This window comes from Mus caroli, unplaced genomic scaffold (genome assembly GCF_978045245.1).
Source record: "Mus caroli unplaced genomic scaffold, Mus_caroli_1 scaffold_11, whole genome shotgun sequence".
NCBI lineage: Eukaryota > Metazoa > Chordata > Mammalia > Rodentia > Muridae > Mus > Mus caroli.
The window spans coordinates 73,957,970-73,972,872 of NW_028227266.1; the positions used below are offsets into that span (position 1 = coordinate 73,957,970).

Below are 14,903 nucleotides of genomic sequence, written 5' to 3' on the forward strand. Positions count from 1 at the left end.
GAGCCATCAAAATGTTATTCTTAAATAATGATTTATTAAAAAAAAAAAAAACCTAAATACTCCAGCTGCATATATAGCAGAGAATGGCCTAGTCCGACATCAAGGAGAGGAGAGGCCCTTGATCCTGTGATGGCTCGATGCCCCAGTGTAGGGGAATGCCAGGACAGGGAAGAGGGAGTGGGTGGGTTGGTGAGCAGGGGGAGGGGAGATGGGATGGGGGGTTTCAGAGGGGAAATGAGGAAAGGGGATAACATTTAAAATGTAAATAAAGAAAATATATCTAATAAAAATAAAAGGAAAAAAAAAAAACAAAAGCAAAAACCCAAACCTCATTCAGACCAAACAAAACATAACTGACTGGATAGGGATTAGAATCTTAGATCTGTGAAAATAGCGGCAACCCCAAATTAGAGCCCAAATCATGGCTGACCACAGCACCGACAGGTTTCTCATAATAGGAAAGCTGGAAGAGCCGTTCAGCCACCTGAACCGAATCCGAGAAGAGGAGAGAATGCAGGGCAGGTAAGTGTTCTGGTGGGAACTGGCCAGGCCACTTCCATCTGCACCAATCACCAACAGAAGGGTGCTCACACCCATGCCCAGAGCGCCTCGTCCCTTCCTCAGGACTGTGGAAGCACAGAGTGAGATGCATCCCGAAGAGAAGGAGAGGCTGGTGGGTACGATCCAAGAACCGCATGAAGTCATCAGGTTCCCAAAGAAGCAACCAGAAGCTGAGGAGGAAGTCGAGAGTATTCTCCAACAAGAAGCGTCCCGGCTCTCTTTGGAAAAGAGGGTAAGAGAAGTTATGATTGACTGCCTGTATGGGGGTGTTGCTGAGTGAGAGATGGGTTCTGAAGGAGCCACCATCAGTAAGTGAAACAACTGTAGACCAAAAAGGCCTTCTATCAGAGCACTGTGTCCTTATCTCAGACTGGTGGTTGCGATGACAAACATTCAGCCATAGAGGGATTGCCACCCCTACCCCCCAGGTCTGCACAGTCAGGGCATTATGGTGAAGGTCTGAAGTCCCAGCACTCGGAAGGTGGAGGCAGGAGAATCAGAACTAAAGGCAGCCCTGAACAGCCAGCTCTACAGGAGACTCTGGTGAAAAGAAAACAGGAAAACAAAAAAACAAAACAAAACAAGCAGTCACTTTCAGAGCTGAAACACTCTCTGACCTTTATAAGAGATGTTTCTGGGTGCCAGGGACCAGTGTAACACTCTTAGTGTTTTAGTCAAACCCAGGATAGGCTAGGCCACCTCTTCACTTGAAAGGAAAGGGAAAGCCACACCCAAGCCTCAGGACAGCCTCTCGGGCGCCCTCTTCTGACATCCAAAGAGCGCATTTCCCAGGCTTTTTTTTTTTTTTTTTTTTTTTTTTTTATGGATTTGTCTGTTTTATTTTGATTGACCTTCTTTTTTTTATTTATTTTTTTTATTAGGTATTTTCCTCAATTACATTTCCAATGCTATCCAAAAAGTCCCCAATACACTCCCCCCCCAGTCCCCCACCCACCCACCCCCACCCCTTGGCCCTGGCATTCCCCTGTACTGGGGCATATAAAGTTGGCAAGCCCAATGGGCCTCTCTTTCCAGTGATGGCCGACTAGGCCATCTTTTGATACAAATGCAGCTAGAGTCAAGAGCTCTGGGGTACTGGTTAGTTCATAATAATGATCCACCTATGGGGTTGCAGTTCCCTTTAGCTCCTTGGGTACTTTCTCTAGCTCCTCCATTGGGGGCCCTGTGATCCATCCAATAGCTGACTGTGAGCATCCACTTCTGTGTTTGCTAGGCCCCAGCATTGTCTCACAAGAGACAGCTATATCTGGGTCCTTTCAGCAAAATCTTGCTAGTGTATGCAATGGTGTCAGCTTTTGGAAGCTGATTATGGGATGGATCCCTGGATATGGCAGTCTTTAGATGGTCCATCCTTTCTTCACAGCTCCAAACTTTATCTCTGTAACTCTTTCCATGGGTGTTTTGTTCCCAATTCCAAGAAGGGGCACAGTGTCCACACTTTGGTCTTTGTTCTTCTTGAGTTTCATGCATTTAACAAATTGTATCTTATATCTTGGGTATCCTAAGTTTTTGGGCTAATATCCACTTATCAGTGAGTACATATTGTGTGAGTTCCTTTGTGAATAGGTTACCTCACTCAGGATGATGCCCTCCAGATCCATCCATTTGCCTAGGAATTTCATAAATTCATTCCTTTTAATAGCTGAGTAGTACTCCATTGTGTAAATGTACCACATTTTCTGTATCCATTCCTCTGTTGAGGGGCATCTGGGTTCTTTCCAGCTTCTGGCTATTATAAATAAGGCTGCTATGAACATAGTGGAGCATGTGTCCTTCTTACCGGTTGGAACATCTTCTGGATATATGCCCAGGAGAGGTATTGCTGGATCCTCTGGTAGTATTATGTCCAATTTTCTGAGGAACCGCCAAACTGATTTCCAGAGTGGTTGTACCAGCTTGCAATCCCACCAGCAATGAAGGAGTGTTCCTCTTTCTCCACATCCTCGCCAGCATCTGCTGTCACCTGAATTTTTGATCTTAGCCATTCTGACTGGTGTGAGGTGGAATCTCAGGGTTGTTTTGAGTTGCATTTCCCTGATGATTAAGGATGTTGAACATTTTTTCAGGTGCTTCTCTGCCATTCGGTATTCCTCAGGTGAGAATTCTTTGTTCAGTTCTGAGCCCCATTTTTTAACGGGGTTATTTGATTTTCTGGAGTCCACCTTCTTGAGTTCCTTATATATATTGGATATTAGTCCCCTATTTTTAAAGTCTGTGTTGGACATTAGTTCGTAATCAAGGAATATAGATCAAGATGTATGATATCCATAGAGTAGAAAGTTGTAAACAGATACTAACCATATGAAAATATTGTTATGTGGAAGTATCAGAAGTAAAATACCAAGTCTTGTGTAATTCCCTTGGTTCAGAGTGTCTAGAATAGACAAACCCACAGCCACAGTAAATTGTTGACTACAGAAACAGACTAGAGGGTGGCAGCTAAAGGCTACAGTGTTTTAATTTTTTTTGAATTAGGTTTTTATGTTCCTTATTTAAGATTTCTATTGCTGTGATTAAAAAAAAAAAACCAAAACCAAAACCAAACAAACAAAACAACTTAGGCTTATGTCAGTTCACATTCCTCATCACAGGCCATCAGGGAGGGGAGTCAGGGCAGAAACTCAAGGCAGAAACCTGAGCAGAGGCCATAGAGGAACATTGCTTGCAGGCTTTTTGCTGGTGGTTTGCTCAGCACGCTTTTTTATATCATCCAGGACTCCCTGCTCAGGGATGTTAAAACCTACAATGGGGTGAGCCCTCCCACGTAAATCATTAATGAAGTGAAGTCCCCACAGTCCAGTCTGGAGGAGACATTTTCTGAATTGAGGTTCTCTCCTCTGAGATAACTCTAGCCTATGTTAAGTTAGCAAAAAAACTAACAAGGACTCTGTGTGTGTGTGTGTGTGTGTGTGTACAACTTGCAGGACCCACTATGTGAGTACTGGGGATTGAACTCAGCATCAGTCTTGGAGACAAGCCCCTTGACCCCCTGAGCTAACCCAGATGTCGTGTTCTTTGGGAGTCGTCTTTAGTGTCCTTTAGGGGTGTGTTGGAAACGTCTAGAGCTGGCTAATACAGAAAACAACTGCTGTGCAAATCATGTGTGTGAATGAGTTTTACATGTGAAATACGGCTCCATAAAACCATTAACAAAACCGAAACCAAAGAAGCTTCCAATAAAAGCCCTTGCTTCTTTGGGTTTCTGTAGGATCTTGAGGAAGAGTTAGACATGAAGGACAGAATGATCAGAAGGCTACAGGATCAAGTCAAGACTCTGACCAAGACGATTGAGAAAGGTAAGGGGGGATAGCCTCGTTGTTTCGAGCTCTTAGGTAAGGCGCTGTGTACGGAAGTGTGTGAGCACTGCCTTGTCCAAAGCCCACAAAGCCCAATGGAAGGAGGCTCACGGGTCAGGCTTAGGACCTAGGGATGAGCTGAAGAGCCTTCGAGGCATCAAAGCTCACTGCATCCGACACCACATACTCTCATTTCCAGAGACAACCACAAACAAATACGTTCTCCACCTCCTCCGATAGCTCCACACTTTCAAAATGAAATTGAAATGGAGTATCCAGTGAATCATGTTGAAGACTACACAGATAGTGGATCTCTGAGTATCCCAATGTCTGTTAGCAGAGATAAACAGAAAGGAAGAAGGCAGACATGGCACCTCAGCTGAATGGTGTGTGTAGCCGTAAGACCCAAGGAAAGGAGCCACCGCCTTCCTTCCCTCTGCCTTGGAGTCCATGTTCAAGCCAGTGTTCTGCTCTCATCTCCTGCTCTTCACACTTCCCAGCACAGACTGCACCTAAAACCATCTCTTTCTTTTCCCATGCTTGTTCCTTTGAAGAGCTCCTTTATTCATAGGCAGTCCACATTAATCTTACATTTGAAATAGAGGCAGACACAGCCACTGTCCTGTAAATGCTTCAACTGAGCAGAGACTCTTTCCTCTCCAGGAATAGATGTTCCGTGCCAATCTGCCCCATGAGAGCAGGACCAGGTCTGGGTATCCTGTCTTTTATGGTTCTACTGTTGGAACTGGTGAATGGATGAATTCATGGGTAGATAATGGACTGATGGATGAATGGACGATGGGTGGATAGACAGATGGTGTGTGGATAGAAGATGACAGATGGATGATAGGGAATGGATGAATGGGTGAAAGGTGAATGGGTGGATGGATGGAAGATAGATGGAGGATGGATAGATGAACGGAACCTTGAGCTACATTCTCTGAATAATGCCTACCCAAACCCACATCTAACCCTCACTTCTTTTCCTAAGCCCCAGATTCAGTTTGTCTCTTTGACTATTTTCTTTCAACTCAATACATTTAAGTCAAAATCTTTTCTGCCTGTATCAGTTATCCATTATTATGTAACACATTACCCCCAAACTTAGCAGTCCAACATTAATACCACTACATTTGTGATTATATGGCTCCTATAGGACATGAGACTTAGCCATGTTCTCTGAGTCTTGCACCCTTCGCTGTAGATAGCATCAAGGCACTCTTTTGGGTTTCTTCCCCTCCCCCAATGTGTTGGCGATGCATCAGACACTCAATAGGATTCATTCAAGGACATCCTGGCCTATTCAACAGTGGCCATACTCCCGGATAGAAGTCACTATAGGAAGAAATCTAAAGCTGCAGCAGTTCTCGAGTGGAGAGGACTCAGTCAGTATCTTCACTATGAATCCGGGAAGTGTGGTTTCTGTGTATGTAGCTGACCGTTTGCCTCTGTCTGCAGCCAACCATGTGCACCTGCCCTCAGGATCCAGGGAGTACCTGGGGATGCTGGAATACAAGAAAGAAGATGAGGGGAAGCTCATTCAAAACCTCATTCTTGGTAATCAAACTCAGATGGCTGGGCTATGCTTTCTCTCTGAGAACTTGAATATCAGTTCCAGAGTCCTGGGCAGGGCTGGCCTTTCTCTTCTCTCTTCTTTCATGGCTTCTTCCCTAGCTTGAAGCTTCCTAGCTTTAGCTCTAACATACCCAGCTATTCTTGGTTGAGGGAGAGGGGTTTTGCACTTGAAAACCACAGCAGTACATTGCTTGCTTCTGCTTACACTAGAAACTCGTGTCAGGACTGCCAGTGTCCTTTGGGGAACCAAAATGGTCCTCAGCTGAGAGCTACTGCCCCAACTTTCTCCCAGGTAATGGTAGGGTCAGGATGGAAGACACAGCTCCTGACCCATGTTTGGGCACGCCTATAATCCCAGCACTCAAGGGCAGAGGCAAGCAGATCTCTGAGATTGAGGCTAGCCTGGTCTACAGAGCAAGTTGCAGAATGGGCCGAGCTACACAGAGAAACCCTGCGTCATCACCCCCCTGTCCCAATAAAAAAGTATTGTGCTATTGATTACATTTAAATTCTTGTTAACAAAATGCCTGATAGAAACAAATAAAAGAAAGATTTGTTTTGGCATGGGGGACCAGCTGAGTTCCTGGTGCTACAAGTGTATGGCGAAACCTGTGCACAACATGGAACCAGAGGCATCCGCAGGGAACCTGGGGTCTTCTTTAAAGGCCCACCTTTAATGATCTAATTTCACTAGCTAGGTACTAGTCTCCCCAAATAGCACTACTAGTTGGGAAACAAATATTCAAAGCCTAAGTTTATAAGGGACGTTTCAGTTTCAAACCCTAACACCACTCAACCCACGCTGACACAGAAGAGACCTCCTCTCTGCAGTTGTCTGATCTCTGCCACAGGAAGATGCTGTTTTCCCTTCACGCTTCCCTGCAAGATCTCCTTCTTCATCTCTGCTCTTTCTCTCTGACATCTTTCTTTAAAATACTAGCTTATTTATTTATTTAATGTGTGTGAGTGTCTTCCTGCATGTATATATGTATGTATGTGCACCATGTGCAGTCTTCGTGTTCATGGAGTCCAGAAAAGGGTTTCAGATTCCTTGGAACTGAAGATAACAGATGATTGTGAGCCACCATGTGGTTGCTGGGAACTGAACTGGGTCCTCTGCAAGGGCAGCCAGTGCTCTTAACCCCTGAGCACTTCTCCAGTCCCTCTCTGACGTTTCCCTGTCTCTTCGGTACTACTGGTCACTAGTGTCTCTATTCAAGACAGCTTCTGGTGACTTCCATCCTTATCAAAGGGATTGGAATGAGATGCCTAGGACTTTCTTTGTTATACTGGGGAATCCAATGTCTAGAGCCTCCTCACTAGAGAAAATTACAACTTCTTTCTCCTATCTGGACTCTTAAATATGGGATCACTTTACAAATGAGGTGTGAAGGGAGCCAGTAACCCCCATTTACTTTAGCCAAATAAGAACCCAGATTGAGTTTCTCTGAGAGAAGACACATCTGTGCTTTCAGGCTCTGCCCAAGCACAGAAAGGTCAGGAGCCCTACCCCTCCTACCCTCCCTTCCAGCAACCTCCATCAGCAGTCCTAGGAGGGGGGCTCCCCAGCAGCTGAGAGCTTGTTTCTTTCTGCTGCAGACCTGAAGCCCCGAGGTGTGGTGGTGAACATGATCCCAGGGCTGCCAGCTCACATCCTGTTCATGTGTGTGCGATATGCGGACTCCCTAAACGACGCCAACATGCTCAAATCCCTCATGAACAGTGCTATTAACGGCATCAAGCATGTGGTTAAGGTAGGGGCAGCCTTGGATGTGGGTCCTTGGTATAGTGTCTGATTGGTAAACAGTTCTGGGAAATGACCAACACCCGGTCTTTGTATGCCCTTGGCATCTGACCTTTGGAGAGCCATGTGTGAGTCCCTAAAGAAGCGGTGCCACTAAGGAAAGACATATGGGCAAGCTGCCAGGGGGCCTCAAAGACTTACAGAGAGAACACAGCCTGGTAGTTACCATCCTCGCTCTTCCACCTCCTCATGTGTGAGGGATATGTGCTCTATCAGGGAAGCAGTAAGGGAAATGGGAAACTGAAAAATTATTCATGTCTTTTATTGGCAAGTATATTCTCCTTCCTAAAACATTATTATTATTCGTGCTGGGGAGAGAGCTCAGTGGTTAAGAACTCTGGCCACTCTTACAGAGGTCCTTGGTTTGATTCCCAAAACCCACATGGTGGTTCATAACCATCCATAGCTCCAGTTCTAGGGGATCTAATGCCCTCTTTTAGACACTCACGCAAACAAAACACACACACACACACACACACACACACACTTTTTAAATGAAAACCTTATGGTTACGGTTTTTCCTAGTCCAGAAAAGAAGACCCATGTGTTCATTAGGTCGATGACTTTGTTAAGTTCAGTACAATAGCTGAGACCCCCTCCCATCCCACCACACCCCCACAGGCAGTTTGTTGAAGAAGATGGAGAGCCTTCTTGTATATCCCTTAATGATTCATCCAGCTTGAAGGGCGGGCCCTACTCCACACAGCTATATTGGGCCCAGGCTCTATTCAGCCTGCTGAATGTCGCTCCCTAGCTGTGTTCATCAGAATGACCAAGTAGCTAGACCACCCCCAGTTGGCTGCTCTGTGGGAAAGGGAGCCACATGCGCATGGCACACAGATCACCAGTTACCAGCTAAGCTAGTTCTTCTGTTTGACACAGGGTTTCAGTATGTAATCCCGGACTGGCCTCAGACTTAGAGACCTACCAGCCTCTGCCTCCCCTAAGTGCTGGGATTAAAAGTGTGTGTGGCTACACCCACCCAACATTCTCTTCTCTTGTCTAAGGAACATTTTGAAGATTTGGAGATGCTGTCCTTCTGGCTTTCCAACACTTGCCATTTTCTCAACTGCCTGAAACAGTATAGCGGAGAAGAGGTAGGGAGCATGTCTGTCCTGCTGATGGCCTCCTGGGACCACCTCCTGATCTGGCTCACCAAGGCACACAATGGCTACCATGATGCTCTCCTCCCACTCCTCACAGCCTCTATGCCAGCTAGCTTGCTGGCCTCCTCTTCACCCAGGAGGCCAATCTGCCTATCACCTGTTATGTGCCTAAATGTTACTACATGCTAGAGACTCCAAGAAGTTCAGGCCTTGGTCTTAGTGTAAGGCTTTGGTCAATAAGCTTTCAGATCCTCAGGAGATGAGATAGCTTTGTTTCCTCCTGAAGGGGACATTCTGTGGGTTTCAGTATGATGAAACAAAATGTAACCTCTGGTTCATCATGCTAACTGTTGTCTCTAAAAGACTCATTCTCCCACGACCCATAAGTCGATGACGCCTGCACTCCAACCCTCTAGGAACTGATATCATAAAGGCATTCTTCTTTAAGCTTCACAAGGGGTATTTTTTCATTGAAATGGAGTAACCAAGTGGCTTTTAGGGTATTTCCACATGAGAAGCCAGAGCAAACACTGGGTGTCTTCCTCTGTAGCTCCTGCTCCAGGGACAGTGTTGTGACTGTAGGTGTGACTGACTAAGATCATACAATAAATCGCTATCATTTAAAAGCAAACACTAAGTTTTAAGCTGCGGCATTACCCTAGATGCTGATCATAGCATCTTTAGTATAGACAGCATCTCAGTCTCCATCCTGCCCACAGCTCTCTGATGTTTGTGCTCCAATTACTTCCAGGAATTCATGAAGTATAACAGCCCACAGCAGAATAAGAACTGCTTGAACAATTTTGATCTTACAGAATACAGACAGATTCTCAGTGATGTGGCCATACGGATTTATCATCAGTTCATCATTGTGATGGAAAACAACCTCCAGCCGATAATAGGTAAGAAGAGAATAGGACCGAGAGATTCTTCTATCGTAATATCGAAGCTGTTCGTTTTGAGACAGAGTCTCCTATGTCCTCAGCTGGCCTTGAACTTGATATGTAACTATAGCCAAGGAAGGTCTTGAACTCATGATTCTTCTGCCTGTATTTCCTAAGAGCAGGGATTTCAGGTATATGCCATCATGCGTGGTTTTGCTTGGGACTGAGAATCAAACCAAGGCTTCATGCATAGTAGGCAAGCATTCTACCAACTGAGCTACAATCCCAGCCCAAGAGACTTTTTAAAATAGAAACTGCGTGTGTAGTATATGTGCTTATGGATGACATAGCTCAAAAAACTATGAATACATAATCAGCATAAATGTCTACCTTTCAATTCTTAGCTTGCTTAAAATGACTCTATAAACCTTAGTACATAGTTGACCTTTTTCTTTGTATACGTATGCCTTTTTCCTGAAGAAAACCCTGTGGAGAAGTTACACTATTTATTTTATGTGCTGTGTGGTTTCTTATGTGGCTGTACCAAATAGTTTTTGAAATCCGCAAATCCCACTCACATTTGTGTATAATTTACTCCACTCTGTAAAACTTAAATATCTTGGGGTTTGATGACTCCAGACCCCGACCTACTTGCTGTTAGCTAGCAGCTCTCTTTCCCATGAGAACCACTGTTTCAAGCCTCCAGGAAGTGCCCCTGCCCTTCTGTAAGCTGTGATTCGGGCCCTGGCATACTCTGGTACCCCAATGTATTCAGTTCTTTTTTTAAGTAGTAATACTTTTTGCTTGTTTGTTTCTATGTCAAAAGAAGTAATAGCACACATATAAGATTTTGACTCACATATTAAGGAAACACAGTCCACCAAGGCAAGAATGCCAACTGGCAGGACCACGAGGCAGCTGCCCATACTGCATCCACCATGAGGAAGCAGAGAGAGAGAGATGCTCGAAGGAGCTCAGATAGCTTTTTTCCTCTTATTTGGTCCAGGACCCCATGCATGAATGCCTCTGACCTACAAATAAGGTGGGTTTTCCCACCTCCATTTACTCAATCCTGGAAAATCCCTCATAGTCAGGCCCAAAAGTTTGTCTCCTAGTTGGTTCTAAATCCCATCAAGCTGGCAACCAAAATTAACCATACCACTCTATCACAACGATACCCACTAACTATGAGCAAAGACACCTGAGATTAGGGGACGTGTGACCCGGCTGACCCCTGTGTAAGGAGCCTTCCGCCCTTCTGGCAGTGCCAGGCATGCTGGAGTATGAGAGCCTTCAGGGCATTTCCGGCCTGAAGCCCACTGGTTTCCGGAAGCGCTCATCCAGCATCGACGACACAGATGCCTACACCATGACGTCCATCCTGCAGCAGCTGAGCTACTTCTACAGCACCATGTGTCAGAACGGCCTGGACCCCGAGATTGTGAGACAGGCGGTCAAGCAGTTGTTCTACCTGGTCGGTGCGGTGACCCTCAACAGCCTCCTCCTGCGCAAGGACATGTGCTCCTGCAGGAAAGGCATGCAGATCAGGTAAAACCCACATGCTGTGCCCCACTTCCCAGAGGCCGGCTGGAAGAAATGCTCCCGATGCTGGACCCTCCCTACGCCCCGCCCCACCCCCTCCCCCAATCCCTCGGACACATGCAAGGCTCCACTGAGCCCTCTGAGCGCTGGTTTGTTGGTGGCTGCACACCAACGCGTTCACACTCTACTGCCAACGTGATGCTTTAGTCTATGAGAACGATATTAGTACGTCATGGGTTCTGAGTTTCCAAGGTTATCGTATTCTTAACTAGTATCAATCACTTGCTTGGTGACTGGCCCAGTTGGGTAGAGAATCCAGAAAACTGCCGAGAGGCTCAACACAGCTAAGTAGTAGTCTAAGACACCAATCATGTCACAGCAGATGAGGACAGATGTACCGAGGAAGCCAGAGAGATGAGCACTAGGTGACAAGCTTGAGAAAGAGGAACATGGCAGGCATGAGATGGATGAAGACAAAGGTGTGATCCATCCCCGGCTCTGCCTGGAGTAAGCAGTAATCTGTTGTTAGGACCCCGCGGGACTGCCGTAGAGAGGTGGGTTCGATCCAGACCAAGAGGGTTCAGAATGCAGTGAAAGCAGATGGGGTCCATCTTGGAGGCATGGCAACACAGTTGTAAGGACCATGAACCCCATCTAAATTGAGGACCCGTGGTGACTAAGACCACATACCATAGGAAGATATTTAGGACATGGGCGTATATTCAGGCAGTTGATACCTATGTGTGCTCTGAGAGCTTGGGAAATGACCATAGGTGTGTGCTATCATCTGAGTGAGGTGACAAGGTATATTAAGCCTAGAAATCCCTGCAAAGAATCTATCATGCATTCTTAGCACTCATGAAAGTTGGATTTCCCATAAACCACATGGACAAAATCCCATGGCTCCATATTATAGGTTTTAGATGCAAAGGGGCACTCAAAGGGACTTTGCAAATCCTTTGCTTTTTATTGAGAACTGAAAAAAATAAACTGCCCATTTCACATCTAAGCAGAAGGCTGTGAGCCTGAACGAGCCTCAACTGAGACAAAGCAGGGGACTGGGGAGGTGGCTCAGCTGGTAATGTGCCTGCCTAGCATATACAAAGGTTCCATCCCCACACCACACCTTGTTCACACCTGGCTGAGATCCTACAGCCCCACCCCTTGCTCACACCTGGCTGCGATCCTACAGCCCCACCCCTTGCTCACACCTGGAATCCTATACAGCCCCACACCTTGCTCACACCTGGGATCCTACAGCCCCACACCTTGCTCACACCTGGGATCCTACAGCCCCACACCTTGCTCACACCTGGGATCCTACAGCCCCACACCTTGCTCACACCTGGAATCCTATACAGCCCCACACCTTGCTCACACCTGGAATCCTATACAGCCCCACACCTTGCTCACACCTGGAATCCTATACAGCCCCACACCTTGCTCACACCTGGCTGCGATCCTACAGCCCCACACCTTGCTCACACCTGGGGTCCTACAGCCCCACACCTTGCTCACACCTGGGATCCTGCTTGTCACCTTTCTGTTGTTTTTAGTTTAATTCCATTGCGGCCATAGATCATTACTTTGTCAGTTAAACACTTAGAAATAGGAATCAGAATGATGTTTCCCAGAAACTCTAATAATAGATTACAACATCAAATCTCTGGGGGAACTGGCCCTCTTGTCGCTACAGAATGTCCTGCTATCCCTTCCTGGAAAGTTTCTTTTCTTTGAAGTTTTTTTAAAAGATTATTATGGCCACTCCAGATTTATTTGATTAATATTTTCATAACATATTTTATTTACTTTTAACATATTTATGGCATATATGAGGTGAGTTTCTTGTAGATAACATACACAAGTATCTTGGTGTTTGTTTTTAAGACTTTGTTTTTAAATTACTTGTATGGGGGGAAACTATGTACATGTCAGTGCAATACTCATAGAGGCCATAAGAGGGCATCAGAGTCCTCTAGAACAGTGGTTCTCAACCTGTGGGTCATGACCCCCATAGGGATAACATATCAGATAACCTGCATATCACATATTTACATCTGGCTCATCACTATAGCAAAGTTACAGTTCTGAAGTCTCAATGAGATAATTTTTTAAAGTATTTTATTTTTTTTTATGTGCATTGGTGTTTCGCTGCATGTCTGTTTGTATGAGTGTGTTAGATCCTGGAGTTACAAACAGTCGTGAGCTCCCATGTGGGTGCTGGGAATTGAGCTCAGGTCCACTGGAAGTACAGTCAATGCTTACGACCACTGAGCCACCTGTCCAGCCCTGCAAGGAGAGAATTTTATGGTTGGGATCACTGGAGCGTGAAGCAGCGCCTTAAAGGGTCACAGCATTAGGAAGGTTGAAACCGTGACTCTAAAGCTGGAGTTACAGGCGATTGTGAGGGGCCTGATGTGGGTGCTGGGAACCAAACAAAAGTAGGTCCTCTGTAAAACTGCTGAGCCCTTTCTCCAGCCCACGTCCTGTTTTGTTTTTTTAATCCAGTCTGACCATATGTTCTTCTTAATTGAAGAATTTAGACCATTTTAATTTAATGTAATTTGTGATATATTTAGGTTTGTTTCCCATGTCATTTTCTTTCTTGTGATTTATTCTCATTCTTTTTCGATCATGTATATGTTTGTGTCAGGGTAAGTGTATGTGAGTGTGGTGCAGAGGCAGTGATCCCCCTGCCGTTGGAGTTCGAGGCCATCATGAGCAGCCTCCCTACATGCTGGGAACTGAACTGAGGTCCCCTCTTCAAGAGTGGGAAGTTCTCTCAACCCCTGAGCCATCTCTCTCTCCAGCGCCTGCCATATTATGTTCCATGTGAACCTCCTGGGTTTTGTTTCTCTGGTTTCCTCTTTCTGCCTTTGTGTGTGTGTGTGTGTCTAGAATATTTTGTAATCTTTCTAATTTATTATGTTGCTTCTTAGTGGGAATCGCAGAACACATATTTATGTATTCACAACCCATTTAGAATCAACATCATCATGCCAACATTTTCCCACCACATAGGACTTTTGACACTGTCCTATTATGTCACTGCTGTCTTACAGATAATGGTGGTGATCCGAAAAGCTCTCTCCTGGTCCATCCCCTCCTATTTTAAGTAAGAGACTGCTGGGCTTTGCTTGTAAACATGCAGTGAGCTCTGCCGGCCTCTAGGACACGCTGAGGGGTCTGACACTGTACTGAAAGGTCCCTCTGGCTTTCTCTAGGTGCAACATCAGCTTCTTGGAAGAATGGCTAAAAGATAAGAATGTGCAGAGCAGCTTAGCCAAGGAGACACTGGAGCCCCTCTCTCAGGCAGCCTGGTTGCTGCAGGTGAAGAAGACCACAGACAGTGATGCCAAGGAGATCGCCCAGTGTTGCACTTCCCTGTCTGCTGTGCAGGTGAGCAGGCTGGCCGAGCTCCTCTCTGAACCTTGAAGGGCAGGTCCTTAGGCATTTCCCAGCTTAGCCCGCTGTGAGGTGCAACTGACCCTCCGTGCCGTCTCCTCTTTTTTTTTTCCTGACGACTATTTGGTATATACTGATTGCAGGCTTCAAGGCTGACTTCAAGTGTACATGTGCACTCAGCTGAGCAGGGGCTGGGGGGCCGGAGGGGGAGACCCCCTCAGTGACATCTGACCGTGTGGTTAGTTTGTGCTGCACTCTGTACCCTATGCTGTTTTCTGTTCCCTTGGGATCATACAGCACTTGGCTCCAGAGATAAATTATAATATAAAAGATCCACCCATACTTCTTGGAGGCTCCCAAATGTCCAGAACTGTTGGCTCTTTTTCGTGGTCTGATCCTGTGCTCTGTAATGTTCGCAGATCATAAAGATCCTTAATTCATACACACCTATAGACGACTTCGAGAAAAGAGTCAATCCATCCTTCGTCCGCAAAGTACAGGTGAGATCTTTATGTGAACATGTTAATCTGACCTCTGATACTCTATAATACACTGATGCTCGATTCAAATGTGGCAGTCCAAGGTTAAAGCATGGTTGCCAAGCATATGAAACACCAGCTCAAAGACAGCTGGTGGCTTTTTGATTGTTCCAGTCCTGCTGAGAAGGAATAGAAACATAAACCAAGATCTGACCTTCAGCTCTTGTGTG

The 14,903-nt window shown here is 45.8% G+C and overlaps 1 protein-coding gene across 8 annotated transcripts in view; it reads left to right on the forward strand.

The window, feature by feature from the left end:
- Myo5c (myosin VC) overlaps positions 1-14,903 on the forward strand; it is a 74,362-nt gene that overhangs the window by 56,598 nt on the left and 2,861 nt on the right. For 4 of the 8 annotated variants that reach the window (XM_085844789.1, XM_085844792.1, XM_085844790.1 and 1 more), the window contains exons 31-40: positions 459-522; positions 604-793; positions 3,791-3,878; positions 5,337-5,435; positions 7,053-7,207; positions 8,265-8,354; positions 9,115-9,265; positions 10,513-10,795; positions 14,014-14,188; positions 14,614-14,694. In XM_085844789.1, coding sequence (XP_085700915.1) covers positions 459-522; positions 604-793; positions 3,791-3,878; positions 5,337-5,435; positions 7,053-7,207; positions 8,265-8,354; positions 9,115-9,265; positions 10,513-10,795; positions 14,014-14,188; positions 14,614-14,694 — 1,376 coding nt within the window. The remainder of the gene's footprint in view (positions 1-458; positions 523-603; positions 794-3,790; positions 3,879-5,336; positions 5,436-7,052; positions 7,208-8,264; positions 8,355-9,114; positions 9,266-10,512; positions 10,796-14,013; positions 14,189-14,613; positions 14,695-14,903) is intronic. The other 4 variants (XM_085844791.1, XM_029481126.2, XM_029481128.2 and 1 more) reach the window with 2 other exon arrangements.